The 14,481-nt window shown below is 51.9% G+C and overlaps 1 protein-coding gene across 1 annotated transcript; it reads left to right on the top strand.

Moving 5' to 3' along the window:
• The first annotated feature begins 699 nt into the window (after positions 1-699).
• Positions 700-14,414, top strand: LOC142588926 (uncharacterized). Its single transcript, XM_075700737.1, has 5 exons — positions 700-878; positions 2,610-2,812; positions 12,660-12,695; positions 12,973-13,019; positions 14,328-14,414. The coding sequence occupies exons 1-5, from the start codon at positions 700-702 to the stop codon at positions 14,388-14,390; spliced, it is 528 nt and encodes a 175-aa protein (XP_075556852.1). The 3' UTR covers positions 14,391-14,414.
• The last annotated feature ends 67 nt before the right edge of the window (positions 14,415-14,481 follow it).

Here is a 14,481-nt window from a genome sequence, read left to right as displayed (position 1 = left end):
GTAAAAGTTGATATTTGCCCAGCTCTAATATACTTGCCTAATTCTAAGAAAAGCTCGTGCCTTTTGAGGCGTAGTATATATATCTTTGCCCTGAAACAATAATCGTCATCTGTCTGAACCTTTCCTGCCTTTAACGACGCGTGCACCTTCCAGGTCGGGAACGGCGTGACTATATACAGTGTACTAGACTTCTAGTACACTGTAGCGTGACATGGCATATTGTTGACAGGAAAGCGCAGCCTGCCGCGGAGGGCCGGTGCATGGCTATATTGCGCTGCTGCATGAGTTCACAGGTCGCGCGGGTTCGGTCTCGGCAGCGGCGGCCGCTTTTCGATGTGGGCGAGTAGTAGTAGTGATTTTTAAGATGAAAGGAAGAGAAAAGTGCAGTGCCGTAACTGTCTCTCAAGGGAGGGCACCACAACAGCACTGCACGGGGTAAGGGGAGTGGGGAGAAAAAGATGAGAGAGAGAATGAAAGAGAGCGAAAAAAAAAACAAAACAAGAAGGTTAAAGAAGAAGCAAAGCGGGGCTTACAGCCGCGCTCTCAGCTGAGTCTCGTCACAAAAGCCAAGGAGGGCAGCAAGCGCTCTCTTGGCGATGGAGGCGGGGGCTGCGGGAAATAGGAGATCACCCTCCGTGCTGCACGGTAGTCCGACTCGGCGATATGAAGCACAGAGCGCGGTGCGCTCAACGTCGAAGGATGGGCAACGCAGAAGCCCGCCCCTGGCGCATCCTCGCCGCCCTGCTCAGTCCCAAGATCCCCCGCCGCCCTGCACTCTCCATCGCAGTGGCTCAGGGCTTGAGTGCCGAGCAGTTGGCCGAACTGTTCGCGGATACGTTCGCCCCGCCGTCTGTGTGCCCTGTCGATGTGGGCGAAATGTAAAAGCCCTCGCGTATGCCTATAGATTTAGGTGCGCGTAAAAAAATAAAAAATAAAAACGGTTTCCGGAACCCTCCGCCCCACTATGGCGTGAGTAATAATCAGATCGTGGTTTTGGCACGTGAAACCCCAGAATTTAACTAAAGGTAGAGAGCGCAGAGTTTTCCAGAAAGGAAACGCAAGACAGATTAATATACGGGTCAACTTTTTGTAGAGTGAGCGCGCCCGATACTTACATGCCCCGAACGGCATGTATATTTGTGTTACTATATGTGACATACATCGTGCTTGACCGGAAATCGGCGAGCGTAGAGTTTTATAGGAAATGCAAGTAAGACAGACGACGATTATTTGTTATGGGACACAGATAAATATACGGCCCAAAGGGTGCAATTGGGTGCGTTTTTACAGCCTTGTAATGTCACTTGGACTTCAGTATTTGGTGTAGACTGAGTCTTTTTATTCTTATACCCGGTCCGGTCACCCGGATCACTTTCGTAACTTTTACGTTTTTAGCGCAGTTATGGAAGTTATGGAATACCAACATGCCCAAACTTACGCTCTTTCAAGATCACTTTCGATCGCGATTGATTCCCCTTAGTAGCTTACGTAACGTCACATCGGCATAGCCCAATCGATCGCAATCGAAGCTGCACCGTGTGATGCGTACGTAAGGAGCCAATGGCGATCGAGAAAAGGGGTCCCCATCGGGCTCGATCGCAATCGAAAGAGCCCGGTGCGGCTAAGTGCACTTTTTGACACCTCCGCTGCTAATTCGCGCTGTGGGTACGCGCCACTGGATCTGAGAAGAAAAAAGAACGCCGGATCGTACACTCCTGCCGTGAACTGGCGCTTCGCCGAAATGGCTGTGAGACGAGTTTCCATTGGGGGCTACGTCGCCAACGACGACACCGACACACAAGGACAGCGTTCCACAGGTGGGCGCTGCGTGGTCGCTGCGTGTTCTCTTAACTTTGTTCCAAGCGGGCTGCAGGCTCCCTAAAAGAAAGCAAGGACAGAAAAAAAAAAAAAAATCAGCGCCGCATTTTCTAGCGAGTCCTCGTAATTGCAGCTAGTGTAATTAAATTTTAGTTTCGAGTACAACCAGTGATGTCACATTTTTTCTCACATTAATAACATACTCCAAACAGCGGAAAAAACCACGCGCACACAGTTAATTATTGGGCGCAGGTATAACGGACAACAAATTTAAATAATTGTGCGCAGAAACCATCGGCGGTGATGATTGTGTACACGAATTAACAGCCGAACACTTCTACAAAATCTATGATTTATTAAAGGAACGATGCCCTTGACGGCGTGTATTTAATTGTTGTAGCGAGAATATTTAGGTAGCGTTCGTTGTTTCCTTAGGTATAATTCAGTAGAGAGCAAAGCCGGTAACGAGCACAATCTGTAGCGGCAGTAATTTAGTAGTAGTAGTAGTAGTAGTAGTAGTAGTAGTAGTAGTAGTAGTAGTAGTATCAGCAGCAGCAGCAGCAGCAGCAGCAGCAGCAGCAGCAGCAGCAGCAGTAATACTTTTTATTAGCGGAAACGTATTAAACGGCTCGCAAGGCAAAACAGAAAGGCTACGGTGGCGCGCCCATCTCGAGCTGCAATGGCGTTTACAGGACGGTTGCGCATATCGAACGACATGCAGTAATCCTCGCCACCTTTGCAGGCATCAAGCGGAGAACAATGCAAGTATAACTAATCTGTATTGTACACAGGCCTGCCCGGCTCCCTCTACGACTCGAGTTTCTTCAAGTGGCGCTCTCTTCCCGCAGAACATTCGATGAAATAAAGCAAACGGCCATAACAGCGCCGGAGCCCTTCACGTCACCCCTGTCGTGTGCCTGGCTCGCCGTGGTGCTCATCGGCCTGTTCGTCATAGTGACCGTCATTCTAACTCTCTGCTACACCTTCAAGAAAGGTACGTATTATACTGCTGCGATAGACGGACACTCGATCGAGGAACGCTCGCGCCGCCATGCTGCCGTGGTATACATGGCGCATGCATGCACGGCCATGGAGTTGCGTGGCCGGGAGAATTGCTCTCCAGAAAGCGGCAGCCACGCAGTGCGTTTAGCTGCAAAAGAATCCGAGGACACTCCGTTCCACACATGTGTAGCAGCCGACGCTGTCGAAGCTACGCAAGCAGTTCGGTGAAGAAAGGTTACATCACTCCTCGCGTTCCGTCCATGCTTCGCTGCGCGCCAACAGCTGTCGCTCGCGCGAGCACGCACGTGCGTGCGGCTCCTCGCAACGGGTTGCAAATCATCATCATCATCGTCATCAGCCGGGCTACACCCACTGCAGGGCAAAGGCTTCTCCCATACATCTCCAACTGCGCCGGTCATGTGCTAATTGTGACCATGCTGTCCCTGCAAACTTCTTAAAAGTTTGCAGGGACAACAGAATAAGAAGTTTGCAGGGTTGCAAATAAATAACCCGAAAAAAACGCAAACATCAAAAATAAAAATTATCCAAAGCATTAGCAGCGGTATACCACAGTGTGTTTGTTTCTGGATTCAAACCGACTATCCCGTCGACATGTTTCAACTAAATTAACCAGCACGGTGTCACGCGCGCACAGGTACACATAAACACATCTCGCTCGATGAGCGCGGAAACTCGCTGTGAAAATTCTGTAGTGAGGAATCACGGCAGCAGCAGGTGAATTGACTTTCATGCATGTCTCGCTTCAGCGCGAACGAAACGTCGAAAGCACAGCGCATACGAAGCTAGCTACCGGCACTACGCGCGCTCTGCAAACATCGCACATCTCTTTGAAGATGAGGCCCGCACGGGCGCGCACTTTAGCCACCTTGCAGATCGCTTTCAAGACACACGAGCGCCGGCAACGAGTCCCTACGGCGTCCGCCAAAGGCGTCTACTACGGCGTCCGCGATTCGCGTACGTGGCCTACGCCGTAGAGAAGCCGCGGTTGTCTCCACTCAGTGCGGAGCAGCGGGCGAGGATGACAACGAGGCACCGTAGCAGCCACCGGAGAAGGACCCCTCCTCCCTCACTCCATCGCCGACGTCTTGCCACACTGTAGGATGCAAACAGCGGTGACGTGGCCCTTTTCGTGCAGAGTGCCTTTGACAGCCTGCCCCACATGGTCATCGAGGCTTCCTTAGATATCCTCGGGATCACTGGCAGCCTCAGGCGCTTTGTCTCTGCCTTCCTGGTGGGAAAATGTTCCGACTACGAGTGCGCCAGGCGCTCAGCACCCATCGAGTCATCGCCACCGGCGTGCCGCAGGGATCGGTGCTGAGCCCGTTCCTGTTCAATGCAGCCCTGCTGGCAGGTCTTCCAGCCGCACTACCAGCAGACACCCGGTACCACGCACAGTGCTCCATCTACTCTGATGATGTGGCACTCTGGGTCTGAGGACCAAGGCGGTGCCTTCCAGCTGTCCTGAGATCACTGCAGTGGGCCCTGGAAGCGGTGACAACATTCCTCGGGAGCATCGCCCTAACTGTCTCTCCTGCAAAGACGGAGGCCCTACTGGTACACCCAAGGGCCACCTCCCGCCTCAGCGTCCACCAGTTGAGAATCGGCACCGACCCCCTTTCGTGGAAACAGACTGCGACGTACCTTGACCTCACCATAGACCACCAGCTGATGTGGATCCCGGCTACTAGGGCCCTCAGCGCCAAGGTGCGCCGAGTACATGCAGCCGTGGTGGGCCGACTCCTGCAACGAGCCCGAGGATGCTCCACCACTGAGTGGGCCTTGCGCCTGAACAAGGCTGCAGCAACACCGTCCTTGTTGTACACCCTGTCACTGGTTTCCCTGACGCATGCCAGGTAAGGACAACTAGAGCCTCTGCACAGGACGGCCATCAGAAATGTCCTGGCATTTCCAAGGCACTCCAAGCTAGATCACCACAACACTTGCTGAGGCCGGCGAATGGCCTCTGTCACTGCACAAGTTGCAGCGGGGACTGGGGCATATCGACAGGCTACACTCCGCACCAAACGGCCAAGCTCTCCTAGCCCAGCTCCTGAGCCTGCCGGCTTCACGTATGGGCAGCCTGTGACATATCTATGAGGAGACAGTTCCCCACCTACATGTGGTAGTCGCTCTTCATCCTCCCCATCACCGACCTGGGGACGTGCACCTTTCCTTCAAGGGGATAGCCGAGCGGAGTGCACCAGCCGCAGCCCTGCAAGCTCCAGGAGGAGTTGGAAGGATACCTGCTGGTGTTTACAGACGGTTCAGTCCTCCCCAGCGGGTCGGCAGCAGCGGCGTGCACAGTTCCAGCTCTCGCCTGACACAGGCAGTGCCGGCTCCCGTTTACAGAGATTTCTACTGCAGCTGAGCTTGCGGGGCTGCACCTGACTGCCGACCTCCTTGCTGAGCATCCTCTCCAGCAGCCAGTGGCGGTGGTGTATGTGCGACTCTAAGCCAGCGCTCCAGGCCCTCGTCAACCCACGGTGGGCAGGACTTACAGGGATGCTGCTGCTTGCCAAATTAACGGCTCTAGCCAACGCGGGGATCTCAATATCCTAACTTCCACTGGCTGCCCTCACATGTCGGGGTAGCCGGTAACGAGGAGACGGATACCTACACCAAAGCTGCCCACCATGATGTAGTCCCGGTTATCAGTTGTGGGGGTTCCACTCTGCGTGCGGCTAGGGCTGAAGGCGAGCTCCGGATCTAGCCCCACGCAGTCGCCTCGTGGTACTCCCAACCCGTAGCGCGGGAATCGCGGCTACGCCGGGTTCGGACGAATAAGGCAACCAGCGGTGTCAACGGTAACAACGTTTATTGCTATTAGCAATAGCAAACACTCGCAGAGGGATGTCCTCTCAGTAAAAGTAGGAAAAGGCTTGCCTCGTTGCCTGGGTGGGTCAGACAAACAAGGTCACTCGCGGGATGCGGCAGGTGCTGTCGTCCAGGCGGTCCAAGGTGTCGGCGTCCCAAGAGAGCGAGTCTCCCCCGGTGGCGCGCTCTTATGCTTTTTTACCTCTTTTGCGAGGGAAGTCCTCCTCGCCCGCCGGATACGTTTCCATTTCCCGTGAGCCGCGTAGGGGAAGAGGGGTACGCGCGTCATCACAGCGACGGAGAAAGGGAGGGCGCGTAGTGCCTCTCTCCCATGTCTACGCCGGCGCGACCCGTCGCCACGTGCGAACGGGACGCCGCGGGTGCGCGGGAGGGAATGGAGGCGGGTGCTCCCCACACAGTGCGGTAGCGGCTTAGGACTACGCAAGATATCGGATACGGTGCCCGGTCACCGCCATTCCCCCGCACCCCAGAGTGGCTAGCGGTAGGGCCCCCATTTGCAAGTTGCTTCCAGAGAACGGCCTCTCCAGAAGAGGCCGTTCCACGCTCCTGCGCTTGCGGACGGCCCGGCTGTACGCCAAGGGCCGCGCCACGCCTGCCTGCAAGAGGCGCGGGGACCCCGAGACGCTGGAGCACCTTTTCTGTGCCTGTCTATCCTTGGCGCACGAACGCTCCATAGTGATCAGTACTTACAGACGCCACGGCCTTCCAGCGGCCACAGGGACTGACATGCTGTTCCCGGTATGTCCCCAGCTCTCTGCAGCCTGCTGGAGTTTATAAAATCCACTGTAATAGACACCCTGTGAGCGCCCGCTACAACGCTGGCCACTTCACTGAGGACTGCCACCTGTCGCGCATAGTGGATTCTATTAGGCCACCTCCTCCCTCTTTCTCTATCATCTCTCACTTCCCACTCCTTCTCCCCTGATGGCGCTTAGCCGTGCTCCCTCACGGGTTGCAGAATCAAGCGTCTTTCCTTTCTTTAGATCACTATCATCCTCCCTCGCCTCACTCCCTGCCTCGCGCGCCACAGGAGAGGGCACGCATCCGGGCCGCGTTCCTCGCTCGCACACGCGAGGTTGAGAGAGAAGTGGTTCTTCTGGGGAAAGGAGCAAAGGCTAGCACTATCTTCTGCAACCCATGCAGGAGCACGGCTCAGCGCCAGCAGGGTCGGGGAGATGGGAGTAAAGGAGAGAGAGTAGGAGGGAGAAAGGTAGAGGCTCGTCCTAGCAACATCAGAGCAGCCCGGCCGGGAGGGCCCAGTGGGTTTGACCGGAGGAGAAGGCTACCCTATGGGAGGTGGCCCGGCAGAAGCGAAGTTGTGGCGGATCAGGAAGCCCGAGGCGGTGGGATGGCCGTTAGGCTATCCATCTTTGTAGAAATTTCGTATAGTCTCGCCTAGAGCCCCGACGAGTCGAGGTACTCGACGACACTGAAGGCTGGTAGCTGATTGCGACAGGGGAAGAGGATATCTTCCTGTCGTGAACATGGAAGCCCCAGGCGGTGAAACTCATGCAGAAGTTGGCCGCGGTGCTGCAAATGAGCAGGGCAGGCCAGCAGGAGGTACTGCAGAGTCTCTGGTTCACCGCAAGAGGCACAAGCTGGCAAGGTGGCTTTCCCAAGGCGGTGCCGGCGGGCTGCCGTCCAGTAGCAGCCAACTCGCAGTCGCAGCAGCAACGAGGCCGTGCTGTGGAAGAGGCCGTGGAGGCCGGCCCAGGGATACCCGTTTGTCCAGGTGGCAGGCGATGATGTGCCGGCGCAGCCTGTGTATCGAGAAGTCTGGGGCCGTTACAGCAGGGCTGAGGGGGACGTTTGAGTGGTAGGCACTCTTTGCAAGAGTGTCCGCCTCTTCATTGCCCAGGATCTCCACGTATGCCGGTATCCAATGCAGGGATAGTGAGCATCCTGCGTCCTGTAGGGCCGTCAGTCTTGAAGAGAGCCGCGCAACCCCAAGGCTAGCCTTGTCAGGGCTCTGCAGGCAGAGCAGCGCCGCCTTGGAGTCGCAGATGGCTGCCGGGGTCGCTGGTAACTCCTTTGCCAGTAGGTCCACAGAAAGGTGGAGTCCTGCTAGCTCTGCTGCGGTAGAGGTTGCATTTCCCGGGAGACGGCACAGCTTGCTCTTTTGTAGGGCCGGTGTAACGCAGGCTGCTGTGGATGAGCCCGTCTCCGGTATCACGGATCCATCGACGAAAGATGTGAAGGCGGTCCCCAAGTCTCTCTTGGAGGAGAGAGGCTGCCGTCTGCTGTAGGGCACATGTTGGGGAACGGTTCTTCGAGACACCTGGCAGCTCCGTCGAGATAGGGACTGGTGGTCGCTGTGGTGGGCGAGGCACGTTCGCTGGCTCATCCTCACACGCTTTCACTCATACAAATGCGCCTGCAGTGTCCATATAATTTATATCGCAATAAAACAGTTGCGCACGACTGCGGTCAAAACAACATCGAACTATATCCAAGTGCGAACAAAGCCACTGCAAGAAGTCTCTCTAGCCTCCACAGCGTTGGCTGCTATGCATGCAACGGAGTATAAGTACTTCTTGTGAGTTGTGAATACGAAAGCATTGATGCCAAATTGAACGCCGCTGAGCGGTTCTTCGAGGTGTCTCCTCGCGGGCAAGCGAGCGCGTTGAGACGTTTGATGCGTTTTGATTTGGCTAAGGCGCAGTTGGAACGCAGCTAGGTGAGAGCTTGCAACGACGCTCTGATATAACAGAGGCTTCGGAGAGGAGAGCAAGGGTCACGTGCGTCACAGTGATGCCTTCCCCCCTCACGTAATACCTTTCTCTATGGTAATACCGCGGCAGGTGTACCGTTTCGCCCGTTCTGCTCCGTTGAGGCCGGCAAGCGCGAGTCGCTCGTCACGAGTCGCTCGTCACGTCATTGCAGCTTATATGCAGTGGCATGTGGCTTAGCTAGGTCATCTGGCACCCGGGGCCCTATTAGCTTCTATAATTTCTATACCACAGAAAGTTGTTTTTCTAGTGATTAGAATATAGCTACTACGGCCAGCACCTCCTAGATAGCATAAAAAATTAAGGCCAGTGCACTTCGATACGCGATGTCATGCTACCTTGCCCGACTGTCATAAAATATAATGGCGACGTTGCCGAGTAAGTCGTGGTGAATTTGACGTCGCCGCTTTCGTCACGCCGCGCTTGGCAATAGAAATTTCGGTCCAAAAATAAGAGGCGCTTATAGGGCCCCGTTTCGTTGCACTACTCCCCCGCTCACGGAAGGAGGCATGCACCGAGGTCCTCTCCCAGGCTAGCGCTTCCTTTTTAACGCGACAGCGTTAAAGGGACACTAAAGGTTACTATTAAGTCAACGTAGACTGTTGAAATACCATCACAGAAACCTCGAAACGCTTGTTTCGTGCCAAGGAGAGACTTATTTTAAGAGAAAATGCGTTCTGCAGTGTCCGCGTAGCTCTAGCGCAGTTCAAATCGCCCGCCCTCCGATCGAGGAGTACTGACATCATGGTCTCATAGTGACGTTGCGCCATCGGTGAGTAGAACGGCGTCCGCAGACGGCGCTACGGCTTTTCTGCGCAAAACGCGAACGCGCGGCCAGAAACAGAGCCAAGACAGAGCCGACAGCAGAGCGAAAGCGGGAGTATGGTGGCTAGCGGAAGGAGAAACGAATTACGTCCCATATTACGTCCCACGGCACACGGAGAGCGCGTTTTCGTTAAACTATAGGCTGCGGCGAGATCGCAGCGTGGTCGTTGTGGTCTATGAGAAGCGACGAGCCTTTTCGCACTCGCAACAGGGCATAAAAATGTGCGAATCGACGCAAAACTCGGCCTAGAAACGTGCTTCGCCACAGCCAGGGCTCAATACGACCCAAGCTGGCACGACCCAGATGTCGTTTCCCGCACCGCCACCAGGCGCCGCTACTATACCTCAAACTCCAGCGCAAGACGCCCATAAGCTGGTACTTCATTCTATGACGCTAACTTCGACGCTCGTCGCGATGGACCCTGACACCGACAGATTGGCTCGCGATGGTGGGCTCAACTTCAGCGATTTGAGCACCGACGAGCGCGACCTGCTGCTGAGGGCTCGCACTGCCGGCGTCGTTGCGTACTACGACGGCGGCCTCGACACCGGCTCTCCGGAGCGGGAAAGCAACGAGGGCTTCCCACGACATCACATGGACGTGGCATTCTCGCTGCTTGTTCCAAATGAAAGTTTCGCGAGCCAGCAGAACCCTCACAGCACGACGCGATAACGAAACTACTGAAACTCCAAAGCGTGCGCGGCGCAGAGTCGAGCGCGCAGAGTCGAGCGAAAACGAAACCTTTCGAACACCCATATTACTGAAGGGTAACGTCAAAATGTTATTTTTTCTTAGAATCGAATAGACGTAGACAAGTAGCATTTTTTCCGTCTTACAATCGAATGAAATGATATTTTTAATACGAGTAGTTGAGTATTAGTAACACAAATTATGAGGAGTCCTTTCGTCATCGGGCTAGTACCGGAATGTCGCTGGGGGGTCTCAAATCGTGTCATGCATTTACCTCAATTTCTCGGTTACTAAAGCTCTGTTCGCGATTATATTGACGCCTTAGACGTTCTAGAACATTGCTCTACCACTTTAACTTGAGTTTCTGGTAACCTTTAGTGTCCCTTTAAGGAGCTCGTGTCGCAGAAAAGCCGGTGTCGTCGGCGTCGGCGGCCGTGAGCGATAAATCCCAGCAGGCACTTCATGAATAAAAGACAACTTGCAAGATGGGCTGGGTGGGAATCGAACCAGGGTCTCCGGAGTGTGAGACGGAGACGTTACCACTGAGCCACGAGTTCGATGCTACAAAGCAGTACAAAAGCGCCTCTAGTGAACGCGGTGTTGCCTTGGAAACTAGCTGTTTCTAAGGCTCAGGCGTGCGTCACTTGCTCAGACGCACATTTCGTTGTCGCGCCGAACGCTGCGTTGCTCGACGCTCGCCGCGTCCGATGCGGGGCGCGTAGTCGCTGCGCCGTAGCCCATTGTCTTACACCCCTTGGCGGGTCGACGGGAACGCTGTCTCGTTCCACTCTTGAAGGCGAAGCTTAAGCGTCCTCCAATTTTTATATATATATATTTGTGAGACGCCTGGTGCTGCCAGGTGAAAGTGCCAGTAATTTTTGGAGGTCATAATTCATAGAAAAGAAAAGCAATATTCCGACTTTGCTTTCTATGAATCATGCGCAAGAGCATATTCAAGGATTTTAGGTTGATCGCCATCAATATATTTTTCTATCCATCTAGCTATCTACTACAGCCAGAGCTTTTGTCTATGAATAAAAATGCAATAAAACAGGAAATAATGCGTAAGAGAATATTCAGAAATTTTATATGAATTGCTGTCATTCTATATTTTTGTCCATAGCCCAAGTTCTTGTGTATGAATTAAAATGCAATAAAATAGCACGAACTGTATTTCCCTTATTTATTTCCAGATATTGTAACAATTTTCCTTTTTTTTTCTTTCCTTCATCAAAGCCTCCCAGCTCCGTACACTCCCTCGCTGGTGCTGGCAACTTTCTGCAACGGATAAAAATGCCCTTTAAAGGGGCCCTCACCAGGCCACATAGCGAATTTGGTTATATGCTGGAAGTGGTTACGTGCCTGCCCCCTAGCGAGCGTTCTACGGCAAGATTTTTTCAAATTGGTTCAGTAATAGCCGAGATATTTCAGTGCCACGAACCCGATTTCAGGAGGCGAGCGTTACCGCCAACAACTCTCTCTCCCCTTGCCTCGTCTAGCCTCCGCAAGCGAAATTCCTTCCCTGCGTTCTCTCATACCAGAGCCGGAGGATCGCGTGATGCAGACGTCATGGCACCCCACCTTCTTTTTCTTTTCTTTCTTTCTCTCTCTCTCTCTTTTTTTTTTTGCGCAGCGCACTTCTGCTAACGGTGGCGTGGGCGAGCTGTTGTGTTTGTCGCGCTTCGCGCAGCGCACAATTTGGCGCGCTGTGCACGAGAACACCTGACTATAGCTGGATAAGTTGGTGCTACACGAACACCGAGGCAGACACAAGCGGATCACAGACAGAGCATGATCGCATCTGGAACACGGTAGAAAATGACATAGTTTCGCTCTAGGCGCACGCGACTGCACGACGTGGGAACAAGCAGACGAAATAGAAGTGCATCCCCCTTGATACGGTACGAAGTAAAAGAAAGACATGCATACATTCCGTTTGTGTTTTATTATTTCTCTAAACTTCAATTCGTCAATTCAAGCAGCAGATCACACAAATAACTGCTGTTGCCTTGGATAATTTTCCATGTAACGTGTCACTATGAGTGACGTCACAGCACTGCCATGTACGACGTTGCACTTGCACTATGTACGTTGACTCTCCGGCTGGCAGTGCGGCAACGCCCGAGAGAAGGACAGAGGGCGCTTGGTTTGAAATTTAAGCTCTTTTCGTGACACGTAGGGCTGCAAAACTTAGCAGACATGATCGTTATATTGTATGCACTGTGCTTGTCAGCTCAAAATGGTGTACAGGCTTGGTGAGGGGCCCTTTAAATAAATAAAGAATAATTGAAAGTAAAGAACAGTTACAAACGCATCAGCAGGATTTGGTATCCCTCTGCCAAAGGTGGTGACTGTAGTACTCATATTTAATTCTTTCATAATATTTTAGTTTGTTTTATACCAGTACATAGGTCACTGAAAGGGTCGCAAAGTTTATGCACAGTTAAAATCTTACGTAAGGCACACAATGTAAGAAAGCAATCTTAGAGGCCGTACCGTAACTGGTACCGTAGCTCGACGGTGTCGGTGCCAATTATGTATATTTACCTCAGTTTCTCACTTATGAAAGCTCTGTTTCAATAATGTGGCTCCTTCAAGAAGGAACCACATTTACATTTTTCATAAGTGAGAATATATACAATCAACCACAAAAATAGGCTTATTTCTATGGTGTCAAATCAACACTCTTGAATGAAATAAAACTTACCATGCACATTGCCACATTCTCCTGTCCATAGGTCGCCCGCCTCTGCCGACAAGCCCCCCTGTCCTTCGTAAGTGACCTTGAACAAAATCCTTAACACTCTTTAGGCCACTCAGTGTTAGTGCTTGAGCACTTTTGATTACCTCCGGTCGAACCTGAGCACATGGGTCCTTAATCTCTTTTAGTGGTTGCACCTGGTCTCTATGACCGCTGTGCAAATGGCACAGGTATGTCGTCCGTATAGTTCTCCACACCCACTGCGGTGTGCAGACATGCGGGTCGACGGTACATCCAACAACCAAGTGTGGTTGTTGGTTTCAGCAGGCTTATATCATCTCTTCTTTCAGATGTGACAACACCTAGCCAGGAAAGTGGCAGCCAGTACATCACAGTGGTAAGAGCAATCCATTCAGTGACCAACAGGAGTGTAAAGAAATTAGAGATCCAATGTACAGTTCGTAATCTATGTAAAATAAAGCTTTTGTGGTGTGGGCAATTAAATGCTATAAACTTGTCCACTTTATTCCTGTGTCTTTGGTGTAAAGGAAACTGACATGTGTGCCCATCTGCTCTCGTGCACCCGTGGTACGCAATGCGACTGCTCTTATATTGGCTCGTATTCCCTCATTTTTTATTATATATTGTAAATGTGCTGCCCGCCTCTTGGCCAATCCCTCATTGTGGGTACCTGCCGAAGTATGGAAATTATGATCATAATCAACAAATGACAATCACCTCAAAGAGCTCATCGGCGTTGGCACGAGAGAAGCACACGTGCGATTGTGGCGTAATGGCTGTTGCGCTGGGGGCTGAGGTTCAATCCCAGGATTAGGCACATAATTAACTTTTTCACGTGTGAGCTACTGGGCATGACAGCAGCAGTACCCAGCAGCCACGGTCAGGAAAGTCTGGGGGGGGAGGGGAGGTTGCAAAGAAAGCTTTGCTTTAATATGGGCACAAGGAAGAACACTCACATGTCTATATTTAGCTCTGCGTTCAGCTCATGGCCTCTGAAATTGTAGAAACACCGCGCATAATCTCGGAGACCATATCTCCTGAATGTCTGGAGTATGATAGTGACCATGCAGCAAAAACTCGAAGCAGAAGCCAGTCGCTTCACTATGAATTTGGCACCTGCTCTGTCTTATGGTCGCGGCTGCTATGAATGTTGCAAGAGGCTTTCGCTTTCTTCAGCCTTGCCCACACCACAAATTCTGCACAATAATCTCAAGTAAAGTAGCCTTATTTACTGTGCCGGTACCTATATATTACCTTCTTTTAGTTCTCACAATGTGAAAACAGCAAGTGTAACTGTACACACATGTGGTGGAGCAAAAAGTTATTCTGGGACCCCATACCATGAAGTGACCCCACTTTTTTAGGCCATAACAAACTTGAGTGACAAAGTTTGTATGTGTGGGTGGCGGCATCAAAATGCATCTCCCACTTTATTTCAGCCACTGAATACTTTCCAGTCAAAAAGCAAAACTCCCATTCTTCCCCAAAAAAACTGGTGCTGTGACACTGTGGTCCTTTACTGTAACATTGTCACATGTTGGGTGACTGATGTATTCTAATGCCATTATAGGGAAAAAAAAAAACTAAATAAATGCAACTTCGGCTGTAACATAACTGTATCTTAAGTAATCATTTGCCAGTATGTTAACAATTAAACATGTCACTGTTTCTTTCTTTTTTTCAGGCTAACAACAGTGTAGCCAGCAGTGATCGAGATGATGGGACATCATCATCACATGTAACATAGTTATGCCCAAGTTAAATCCTATCGCATATAGTTATCATATCCAGTTAATAAATTCATTTCACAAAGTGTTAACAATTCATTTGCTTCACAA

The sequence above is a fragment of the Dermacentor variabilis genome, chromosome 7 (genome assembly GCF_050947875.1).
Source record: "Dermacentor variabilis isolate Ectoservices chromosome 7, ASM5094787v1, whole genome shotgun sequence".
Classification (NCBI taxonomy): Eukaryota; Metazoa; Arthropoda; class Arachnida; order Ixodida; family Ixodidae; genus Dermacentor; species Dermacentor variabilis.
This window is presented reverse-complemented; position numbering and strand designations above follow the sequence as displayed.